Source organism: Vitis riparia, chromosome 14, assembly GCF_004353265.1.
Source record: "Vitis riparia cultivar Riparia Gloire de Montpellier isolate 1030 chromosome 14, EGFV_Vit.rip_1.0, whole genome shotgun sequence".
Lineage (NCBI taxonomy): Eukaryota > Viridiplantae > Streptophyta > Magnoliopsida > Vitales > Vitaceae > Vitis > Vitis riparia.
In genome coordinates this window covers 5,834,204-5,845,762 of record NC_048444.1, presented here as the reverse complement: position 1 = coordinate 5,845,762, position 11,559 = coordinate 5,834,204, and the positions used below count along the sequence as shown (strand labels likewise).

The 11,559-nt window shown below is 36.4% G+C and overlaps 2 protein-coding genes across 8 annotated transcripts; both read right to left on the bottom strand.

Annotated features, from left to right (window-relative positions):
- Positions 1-105: 105 nt before the first annotated feature.
- On the bottom strand, positions 106-5,803 carry LOC117931337. 3 transcript variants are annotated; one of them, XM_034852286.1, is made up of 7 exons: positions 5,597-5,803; positions 5,066-5,514; positions 4,597-4,782; positions 4,088-4,195; positions 3,308-3,511; positions 1,314-3,223; positions 106-831 (listed from the first exon to the last, which is right to left on the bottom strand). In XM_034852286.1, exons 1-7 carry the CDS (start codon positions 5,670-5,672, stop codon positions 264-266), a joined length of 3,501 nt encoding a protein of 1,166 aa, XP_034708177.1. In that variant the 5' UTR covers positions 5,673-5,803; the 3' UTR covers positions 106-263. The 3 variants fall into 3 exon arrangements, with proteins under 3 accessions (XP_034708177.1, XP_034708179.1, XP_034708178.1); XM_034852288.1 differs by lacking the exon at positions 5,597-5,803 and having other exon boundaries at positions 5,066-5,120; positions 5,240-5,365; XM_034852287.1 differs by lacking the exon at positions 4,597-4,782.
- A 669-nt stretch (positions 5,804-6,472) lies between these two features.
- LOC117931338 (DEAD-box ATP-dependent RNA helicase 41) lies at positions 6,473-10,811 on the bottom strand. Of its 5 annotated transcripts, XM_034852290.1 has the most exons (4): positions 10,722-10,790; positions 9,126-9,198; positions 8,845-8,947; positions 6,473-8,248 (listed from the first exon to the last, which is right to left on the bottom strand). In XM_034852290.1, exons 3-4 carry the CDS (start codon positions 8,912-8,914, stop codon positions 6,705-6,707), a joined length of 1,614 nt encoding a protein of 537 aa, XP_034708181.1. In that variant the 5' UTR covers positions 8,915-8,947; positions 9,126-9,198; positions 10,722-10,790; the 3' UTR covers positions 6,473-6,704. The 5 variants fall into 5 exon arrangements, with proteins under 5 accessions (XP_034708181.1, XP_034708180.1, XP_034708183.1 ...); XM_034852289.1 differs by lacking the exon at positions 9,126-9,198 and having other exon boundaries at positions 10,722-10,811; XM_034852292.1 differs by lacking the exon at positions 9,126-9,198 and having other exon boundaries at positions 6,473-8,245; positions 10,722-10,811.
- Positions 10,812-11,559: the final 748 nt, after the last annotated feature.

Below are 11,559 nucleotides of genomic sequence, written 5' to 3'. Positions count from 1 at the left end.
ATATTTGGCTAAATGACCCATGAATTAGTGTGGGTTTGACTTATTCGAATTTGTTGTAATTTTGGGACTTTTTCTTTTTCCTTTTTGGACAAAAATAAAAGACCATGTCAGAAATAGCTTCTATTTAAATGGACCACATAATCAGCAAGGTCACAACTTTCATTCCCACCCACATGGGCCACCAGCTGATCTGCAAAGATTTTGTACAACATGCTAATAATAGTAGTTGTTATGATAAATGTCCTTTCCTATTTTACATGGGCTTATTTTGTGGTGACAGGAGCATGCAGTGGATCAAGTAGGGTAAAGACAGGAGGAGCATTCAAGGGGAGAAGACTCCAGTAAGAACCCTGATCATCAACACAGCAGCTGTGCCATTTGATTTTGTAGGACCCCACTGGAAACCCAGATACATCAAGCAAGCAAGTTGAGAACCCTTGTCCTCTCTCGTTTGGTTCAAAACACACAAATGCTTTCACTACACCACCATCGCCATTGTCGACACTTCTAAGCTTTGTATTGGTAGTCTTTCCGTCCTCTGTCACATGCTGGAATAGACTTTCGTTCAAATCAATCATGTCGTCGATTTCCCAGGAATGGTATCCCGACTGCATCCGTTGTTTGTTTTCTTCGATTGGTTTGGGTCTGGCGAAGGATGCTTTACAATATAGAATGCAGTACAACTTGGTCAGTTGAATTGGGCGATCTGGTGGCACATTCTTCAGTTGAAGGCAAAGATTTAGTGATAGGTGGAAGCCTGGTAAGATAGATATTCCATCTGGACTCCTGGTGTCTGTACTGGAAGCAAAGAGCTCTGAACCAACACACTGCCTGAAATTTGATGAAGTCGAACATTAGACATAATACTTAAATGAAAAACAGAATTACAGCAGTGGAAAGGGAAGAAATCTAAAATAACAACCAAGATCTTGAATCTATGGTCCAGATTCTTTGATGTTGAAGAATTTTCAAGGGAAAAGATTACATTAATCCCTAAGTAGTGGAAAAGGTGGCTGATTGTACAAATTGAATAAAAGTAGATCATATTAGAGAGTTAGTTACAGCCATATTGATAGTGGAATTGGGCAAAACCTGCCCAGTCAACTTAAGCCAAAAGATTTAAAATGTGACAAACAGTTTTATCAATCACTGCCCAAGAGAGATGGATGCAGATAGTGGTCAATATGTTATAAGACAAGATAGCATTTAGCATTAGTTTCTTATCTAGTCCTAAAGAAGAATCACAAACTAAAAACTACCTTGGTAATATGTAGGGAAACAAGGAGCCAATATTGGAGCATTCTTTAGCATACCTTACTTGAAAGAAGTATTTGGGAGTTTGGAAAGGGATGTGCATCCATTTTGTAACTACATCCAACAGACATTGCCAACCATCATTAGTAAGTTGGGATGGATCCTCCTCATTATGCCCTTTATTTGCCTCATTTTGCAAGTGAACAACCCTGGTGACAGCATATCTACAAACTGTAAGAACATCTTTCACTCCACAACCAGAGCTCCATATTTGATTTCCAGACTGCAAGTGGCAACAGCTCTTGGGCTGTCCACTCGCCTTCAAAAGCAGGCACAGATTTGCAATCATCTCATGGTCCATATGCCACAGTCGCCCAATTAAATCTTGTATGAGCACTGCATGTGAAAATCTTCCCAAGCCTTCCAAACTGCAAGTTGTAACATTTTCATATATAGGTATTTCTGGAAAATAAAGAGTGAATCCAGTAATAAAGGCCAGTATTGAACAACTTAGGGCGAGTGCTGAGATGATTTTTGAACTTTTGCTGTCCATCCCAATGAAGGATGTGGCCAGTAAATCAAATTCTTGTGCTAACCTCTTCAACTGAAAAGAAACTTGACTGATTTGTTGGAAAAGTTGTGGATATTCAACCAGAATACTTCTCTTAACCTGTTCATTGGTAATTTTATCCTGGTTAAATGGAACAGTACCTAAAAGTTTAACTATATCCACCACTGCTGCTAAAACCTTCACTCTTAAAGCTAAGAACCATCTCTGAAAGCAAAAGGCTTGACCTGGTTTGACAATGGTTTCTAGAGCTTCCAATGAAGAGCAAAGACCAGAATAAGCCTCAACAAGTTTCTCATAGCACTTAGGTAAGTTGATGTTCCCAGCAGCATCTAGGGCAATTTCAACTGGATTGTCCTTGAAATGTATGGTAGAAACTTTCTCTGTCTCTAACCAATTGACTAAACTGGAGCCTTGTTTTGGTAAAAGTATCAGTTGTATTTTCTTTTCAGAATGAGAAAACTGAGCCAAGGATTTCAACCAGCAATGACAGGAATCAGACTGAACCTTTGTCATTAGCCGCTCAAATATAAAACTAGCAGTGAACCATGCTCCTTGGTGTGCTGCATATTTTCCAGCCTTGTAAGCATCCCAATAATCAATCCCTGCCAAGATCTTCTCTGCACACTCCAAGGCAAGGGTTTCATGCTCAATCAAGTGATCATCAAGAGTTACAAGCAAGTTTTCATTGTGATTGTTAGTTTCCTTATTTTCATTCACCACAAAATCCCCAGCAATACAAGAATACAACAGAAGAGAGTAGATCATGTGTATATAGCAATCAAATATGCTGCATCGATGCACATGTTCAACCAGAAGCTTCACTTTATGAACTACTTCAGTAGTGATGGACCCAGTTTCCTTGAGATGCTCGAGGCAAGACACCACAAATCTGTAAACATAAATTGCAAGCTTAGACATGATGAACATGCTTGTTTTTCCTTTGAAGTCCACAATCTCATTAACTGACAAACTTGCTTTACTTGTAGTCATGACTCCATCATGCATATTCACCAGATACTCTACAAATAAATGAATTTTATCTAGAGCTAGAACACCTAGGTCAGGATGCTCTTCAACCAGAAGAAGGAGAAGGCTGAACAAGCATTGACATTCTTTTTCCACTTCAGAATTAGTGCAACAAAGATCCAACATAGGCTTCACCAAGGAGGTAACCTGATCTATGACAAATGCAATGATCTGTGAGAGAAGAGGGGTTGAACTGGCTCCATCAGATCCAATTCCAATTCTTTCCCTAAGCTTGCCTGATATATCTACCAAAACACGGATGACTAATAATTTCTTCAATGTGATTGGAGACTTGGATGCATTCTCAACGATGGTTAACAGCTTATCAAGTTCAAGTATGTCCCTGTCATTAGCTAAGGAATACAATGCAATCTGCAATTGACTAACATTAGTCAATAACTTCATCAGCATAACAAAACAATATTATAAATTTAACAATATGAGCTCAGGAAGGACCTTATGGAAAATCCGTAGAGCTTGGCATTGCAAGTCTGATGGAAGTTCAGGATCATCTAACATGCTGAACAATATTTTGATTATATATGCACTAACAGGAAAATGACACATACTTCTTATGAAGATAAAATGCAAACATCTTATCGCCATAGCTTTCACATGCAAGGTTTTTTCTTGGGTAAGAAATGAGCAAAGCAAGTCTACCTACATACAGAAGACAAAATAATAATATATTAATTAAAAGTAAAAATAAAAAAATAAACACTGATCCAGGACAAACGGGTATAATGGCTAATAAACTTTTTCTGAACTTATCCATACTGAAACCTTGAAATTCTTGAGAAGTACTGAAACAAAGATGTAATAGAAGTCTCTTTTTTTTTCTTTTCTTTTTTAGGCATTATGTTCAACCTGTCTGCAACCTGCACAGAGGCTTTGTTGATAGCTTTTTTGATCTGTGAAGGGCTGTGACACACAATCTAGACTATCAAGTCAACCAAGGCCCCTTTAATAATCCAGTTCTGAACCATCATAATATCATAATATCATAATATATAATATTTTGTGACATAATAAACATTATATAAATGGCAGCCACTAACCTTTTTCTTTATTTATTTCAAATAAAAAACAGCAAGAATATTGGATACATTTTTACTACTTCAACAAGACTATTAGATGGAAACTTTCCACATTAAAAGGCGGCAGGTAGACAGTTCCCTCAGTCCATCAACTGAACTAGAGTATGCACACAAGTTCAACATAAAAGATTGGGAATACCTGTTCAGAAATCAGAAAACTAAATATAGAAGCAAGTTTTGAGAGTGAAATCAGCATTGCAACCAAGAAATGCTCTTCTGAAGAGTCCATGAGCAGTTTTAAACCCACCTGCAATAAACTAACGGTGAGTATCACAATAGAACCCTATATATAAACAACAAATCTGTTATGTTTTAGAAATGCTATTATGTATAAATATGCTTGAGAGACTGTGCATTTCTCTAAGCTTAATGTATATTTCAGCAGACTAAAAGTTAGGATAGAGCTAATTTGAGCAATTCTTAAGACCATGTCTCAAGAGTATCAACGCATTCATTAGAAAGTGATTTAATACAAAATAACATGCACGATCTTGTCCAAGCCCAAACTCTATCATGCTGTGTATCAGTGTATGTAATACCATCGTATCACATGACACTTGGATTACAGCCCACAAATGTGCTACAGTTTCTAGAACAGTACCCCTCTCATGCAGAATTGAGTATGTATGTTCAGATGAGATGCAAAACCTTGTAAGCTCTATGTGCAAGTGAAGATGAACACCCCATTTTAGCAAAAACCCGCACTCCTGCTAACCTTACAGCTGACGTCATTTGAGATGAAGACAACATGTTAACCAATATCTCCAAGATGACAGAAGCAAAGTCATCAGACAGCTCACAGAAACATGCTGCAGCATAAAAGGAGGCTCTCACCTACAGAAAACAAATCAAAATATCACAGGTTGTTTCCACTTAATCAGAGTTCCACCCAGTTCTGTCCACACAATGGTCTCAGTACATGGAGGAAAGCAACAAAACATTGGTTTACAAAAATGGAGAGGCGCAAAGATCACATGAAGATAAATTCATGAGGAGATTCTTATACATAATTAGAGTCTTGAGTACATCACTCATGGATGTAATGAAAAAGATAACCAAAGATAAGTTATGGGACGCAGGATGTTCACAAAATTTACCCATATTACACTGCCCTTACCTCCACAACATGACTGGAGACTAAACTCGAGAGTATGATGTATCGAATTTCAGCACTATCTTTAGCGAAATCAGCCCAACAACCAAAAAGAACTAAAGTCAGTGCTCTGGATTGAACATCCCCACTATCAAAAACAATCTTTACTCTAGTCAGCAGTTGTGATTGGTTGTGTACCCTGTGTTTTGACAAAATCCCATAATTTTTTCCACCATTGTACTTGTTCTTGTTACATCTCCTCAATGATAAGAAAACCCTGACAACAGAGTGCCTGAGACTGTGGTCACCCACACGAAAAGCCTCAGCTAGTCGAAGAAGTATTGCGTTAGCAAACAGCCTATCCTCCCCTGGAACCAAGCCAAACATCTTATACACAGGCAAGGTTGGTTCCGGTTCTCTATTCCACTGCTCAAGTCTCTGTCCAATCTGTAATATGGCTTCAACAGGCCCACCTGAAACCCTTATTATTGTTAGTAGTTAAGAATACACATACAGAACAGAGCATACTAGTGAAAGAAATTTGAGAAATCTAACCAGCAACTTTGGAGCGAAGTCCCTTTTCAAGATCAATACTCCATTCCATGGCGCAGGCTGCTGAAATCCTCTCCATACTGCTGCTTCTTCTGCCTCCTACTCCCAATGGAATAAACCCTAGCTATCAAAATGCCATATTTTAGCTTTTCGGCTGCTGAATTTCACTGAATCCGCTTTCCTCCCTAGCGTGAAGGAGACTTGAGTCCAATTCTTACACTATATACATATGAGTGGGTTAAAAAAAAATTATTATGAAAAACCCTAACAATGAAAATTAATATAGCTAATTAAAATATTTTAAAATCTTGGGCAAATCAAAATTATTGAATTTCTAATTATTCGATTTTTACTCATTTCTAAAATTAATAAATAATTATCTTTATAATTTTTTTATTAAAGTTTTTAAATCATTTTAAACAAAATTCTTATTAAGAAGTTTCAAATGGCATTACGAATTCAAATGAATTATAAGGGATGCTATTGAAAAAATTTGTAATAACCTGCTCTCTACACGTTATATAGCGTTAAGAACTTTCCCTCATATTCGATATAGAAGCTTCCAACTGTGTAGATATTATCTATTTCGGGCCTTCATGACTTTAAAACGAGTATACCGAATTAAAAAAAGTTCATACTTATATAACGTCATGATCTTTACGTGAGATGTCACAATATATACCGGATGCTCCAACCATTTGTATAAATCAGAAAATATTTTTTAATCATGGCATTTTAAAAAATATTTTTTCAAATTTATGATATTTAAAAAAAAATCAAATTAAGGACTTTGGAATTCATTTGAAAAGACAACTTTTATATTTTCAACCGATATTATAAAAACTTCCGTAAATTTAGAATGGTTTCAAAAGTGGTATATTTTAATAATTTTTTTGAAAATTTCTCATTGTTCTCATGGTAATCACAATGTGTACCTTAATCCATGGGTGAGTATCACAAGACAAGGATTTGCCATTTTACAACTTGGGATTGGGAGACAAAGACAATGGGAGAAGATTGGAGATTGTTTTAGGACTCCCTGAGACCAATTTTGGCCTTGAACTCTCAAAGTGATGGTTCAAATGTTTGCAGGTGCTGAGTCCATGAAACTTTAGTGACCATGCTTCCTTTTCTTCTGCCCCCTTCCAACATTTACTGAACCCAACCTGTACCGTGAATTGGCAAGCTCCCGGGGAATGGCAGCTCCAGAAGATTTCAAAATTTCAACCAACTCAGGAAACAGATTCCTGTTCTCCTCATTCAGAAACAGAATTGCAGTACCCTCCTCCCCCAGCCTGGATGCCCTCCCGATTTGATGGACGTACTCCTTGATGGAATTTGGCATGTCAAATACTATCACCTGTTTCACGCTGAGAAGATCAACTCCCCGGCTCAAAACACCAGTGGCCACCATCACAGGGACTTCTCCCACCAAAAATGAGCTCATGATTTCTCTCCTCTCCTTCATGGACTTCTCCCCATGGATTGATAGAGCTTTCAACCCAGTTGTGATTGTTATTGCTTCAGTTAGGAGATCTGCCCCAAGTCTTGAACCCACAAATACAACCACCGGTGGTGTAAAATGCTGCTTACTTGTTAGTATGTCGAAAAGCTTTTGCTTCTTTTGCTTTGACTCCACCCAGATGGCCAGCTGCTTCACAGCTATATTTGGCCTGTTTGACTTCCCCACAGAGATAACAATTATATCCTTTGCCATCGAGCTTGCCACCTTCTCAACCTCTTGTGAGATTGTTGCAGAATACATCAAAACCTGTGGCTGTGATAGAGCCCTGTAAATCTGCATTACCTGATCACGGAAGCCCCTCTGTAGCATGCAGTCCACCTCATCCAGAACAAGCATAAAAACATCATCTAGCTCAATTTCATGCTTGGATAAAAGATCAATAAGCCTGCCTGGAGTTCCTACAATTAGTTCGACTCCTTGCTGAATGCGGTGGAGTTGCCTAGGCATGGCATCACCACCAACCACAAGTGCAGTTTTAAATGGTAAACCCTTCCCAAGTAACTTAGCTTGCTCCTCCACCTGCATGCAGAGCTCTCTAGTTGGTGTTAGAACCATTGCTAATGGATTTTTCTGATTTGGTGAGTGGCCAGGGCGAATACTTGTGCAACGAGAAACAATAGGAACCAAAAAGGAAGCGGTTTTCCCTGAACCTGTGTCAGCTGAAACAAGGAGGTTTTTACCAACCAAAGCAGCTGGGATTGCTTGCATTTGGACAGGTGTTGGGATTTCATATCCTGCAGCTTCTATATTCTGGAGGAGCTTCTGAGGAAGATTACAAGAAGAGAATGATAAGATGGGTGCCAAATCAAAATCTCCCCTCACACAAATTTCAAGTCTCCTTCTAAGCATTTCAGTCTGACTGCCAGTTAAAGATTGAGATCCTGATTTATCACCAGAATCTCTAACATAAAAGCACTCATCAGTTGTAGGTAATCTTTTAGGAGGTGGAAGCACAACCGGCAATCTGGATTTAGCAACCCTGCATAGGAGAGTTTGTTTACATTCCAAGCTGCAAATGTCGTCATCTGTCTCATCACATATATACTCACCATAGCGACCACATATAACACATTTAGGCTCCCCAGGCAGCGCTTCCCTCTGATCCCAACACCTCTCCTTCACACCGTCTGCTGCATCAAAGAAAGAAAATCCCTTAGTGAAATTGATTAGGAATTTCTAGTTCAGCTGTTTTTAACACAGGAGATAATTATCTAAACTGATGTAAAGAAATATTTTCATTTAAAAACTCATGTAATTAGCACCTCCAAAGAGGGAAAAAAAAAAGGAAGAAGAAACAAGAAACAAATTTTGCTGAGCTATTTCTTCATAAGGTGGAACAAAAGTAAACTCTAAAAAATTTTTATAAAAAAAAATTGCAATTCTAGATGCAAATAAGCTACAGGAGGTTAAAAAAAACACAAGGATTCTCCAAAGAGAAGTTTCATTCAAAATCATATGTAAAATGACAAAACAACGAAAAATAAGTTAGAATGAATATTCAACTCAATAGTTAACAAGAGACCAAAAATATAAGGTAAATTTATAAACTGCTGCTTGATATCATATTAGGAACAAGCAGAAAAACAGTCAGCAGTTTGAGCAAATTAAAGTCATCAACTGCTGATGCTTTTGACATAGTGGACTCAAAATTAAGAGGAGTTTCATGTAGTGTGTGCATGCCCCGAAATAAATGAAATGGAAGGCCACAAAAGTTTTGTGCTATTACCTGTGCCTTCATTATCATCTGTTAATTCAACTGAATTTTTGCCTTGATTACCCTTTTTCCCATCCTCCATGATTTGAAGTTCCACTAGAAAATTAGTAAAACCCTAAAAAGGCAAACACAGATAAAAGATCAATACTGCAAAAACTCCACAAAGAATCACATAAAGTAAAATTCTTATTTCGATTTTGACTTTTTCAAGCATGTGGATTTCCAATCCGTTAATTTTAGATATGTTTAAGGTCATAAACTTGTGTGGCTGGGGCACAGGCACAATCTCATCCCTCCTTCCCTCTTTATCAGGACTTGCTTGCTATGGATCAAGACCAGCAATCTCTAGGGCAGCCAGTAATACTCCTACCATTATACATATTCGCAAAATAACATCATCACAGTATATATATATATATATATATATATCCTTCAAAGCATAACTACCGATGAAACTTAAAAAGGCCCGAAGGAAACTGAAAATAAATTGGATATAGCAAAACATGAAACAAGAAAAATTGCACAAACCAAAGAAAAACTCAGGTAGGCATGAAGTTCAATAAAACATTCTCTAAGTCAATTGCACCACAAAGAATCTGTCTAATGATTGACCGAATGAGAAACCCACTGAAAAGAATACCCCAACTCCAAAGAGAGATTTAAAATCCTACCCATAAAATCGTTTGCTTATCTTAAAAAAAAAATCCAATTTCTAAAGGTCACTCTTTCTTCAAAACACCTAGGATATGACTGTCAGTAGGTTACCCTCCACCAAGAAATTACTGAATCCTAAACAATTTGCTTGATTCAAGCCTCTACACAAGGCTTGCAAGTTGGCCTCTAGCATCAAGTGCTGTCTAACTGGCATAGAAAAACTACCCCTCCATGAGCTACCATCAAAGTTAAACTTGAACTTGACCCAGGCAAACAATGTTGTAAGCAGAACCAAAAATGTAAACAATTAGATGATATTTACATGCCCTCTCCTTTTCCATTTCAACCCAAGAAGGGGTAGTTTCTCTATGAAATCAAATAGACATCAATCAAGCATCCAACCCAAATATATGCAGTAGAACCAAATATGATATTTATATATAGTGAGGCGAAGATCAAGCTGATTGATCCTGAGAGTTGCATGAAGTTATATACATGCACAAAATTAAGCAAAGGTGCTCCCTTTGTTGAATTGAAATGGCCAGGGAGAGGACAACAGGAACTAGTGAGTGTGTGGGCTTTGGAGAATTTGATTCATCTGAACATAATTTGTATCATTGAGATAATGTCCCAGCTTTAATTCAGCAGGACTGCGTGTGGATTTAGCTAGGCATAGCCCTAACTGAACCCATATTCAAATTCAGTGCCCATAAGCCTATTCAAGCCAGACTGAGAGGCTCAACCCAGCTCATTTGTGGTCCAGTTCAAGATTTTTTTAATAAACAATATCAGTTCCTTCAATTACTTCTGTGATTCACATTCCACCCTTTAGATATACCGACAATTGGAGAGTTTCCACTCTAATGTTTGTCAATTACAAGGAAATAAAAAGGCAAAGAAGCAGTTTCCAAACCAATATTCCTCTCTCAGTTTCTAGGAATCCAAACAGAAAACCCCAGTTTCTCATCATTCGGAACAGCATAAAACATGAACTTAGACAAATAAAACAAGATACATATAACCTTCCTTTCCCCTTTCCTCCACTTTCCGGCTAACAAACAAAACATCCCCACTGCTCAACATCCCTAACAACACAAAATCTAAATTAAGGAGAAAAAATCTCTTCCTTTCCGCCACTCCCCAAGCTCAAGAGAAAATCGGCAACATAACATGTATTTCAAATTATTTTCCTTTCCTCTACTTTCTGGGCAATCAAACAGAATTTACCCACTGACCTGAGATGATACGTAGGGTCATCGTCCTAAAGGCCAGAAGCGCGAAGGGCAAAGTGACGACGACGAGCTGCTCCAGAACAGATCATAAGAAGTTGCAGGATTATATAGATAGATGTTAGAATTTACGGCCGTGTTTGGTTTATGGACCGAGTACTTGTAATTTAAAAATAATAATAATAATAATTAGGACTAATTTGGCAATTATTCTAAAAAATGCTTTTAATATTTTCTTGAAATTTTTTATCATTTAAACGTTAAAAATGCTAAAAATATTTTTTAAGATTACTCCTAAGGGCACTATTAATATCATTGTTTGATTATTCTCTTTGAGAAATAATTTTTAAAAACAAAGTAATAAGTTGAATAATTTTTTTAAATAGTATTAATAATTATTAATTTAAATTATTATTATTATTATTTGAATAAATCATTTATACTTTTATATGATGTTAATATTCATATTTCTATAATTTTATAAATAAATATAATTTATGATTTTATTATAATATTATTATTTATATTTTATTAAAAACTATTTTAAATTTATTTTTAATTACAAAGTTATTTTTATTTTTTTTATAAAATTTAAATTAATTTATTTTATATTATATAAATTGAATTTACAATTTGCTTTTCACAAAATTAATTAAAAAAATTAATTTTAAAAACAATTTGTTAAAAAAAAAAAATTAGTTTTTTAGTTTTTGAAAAATATTTTTTAAAATAACTTATACTAAGGTATCAAAATACCTCCTTTTATGGATAAATTGAAATCTCACAAGTTGAATTTTATTTCATTTGAATAGTTCTTGATTCCATTCTCATTGTCACCTAAGTT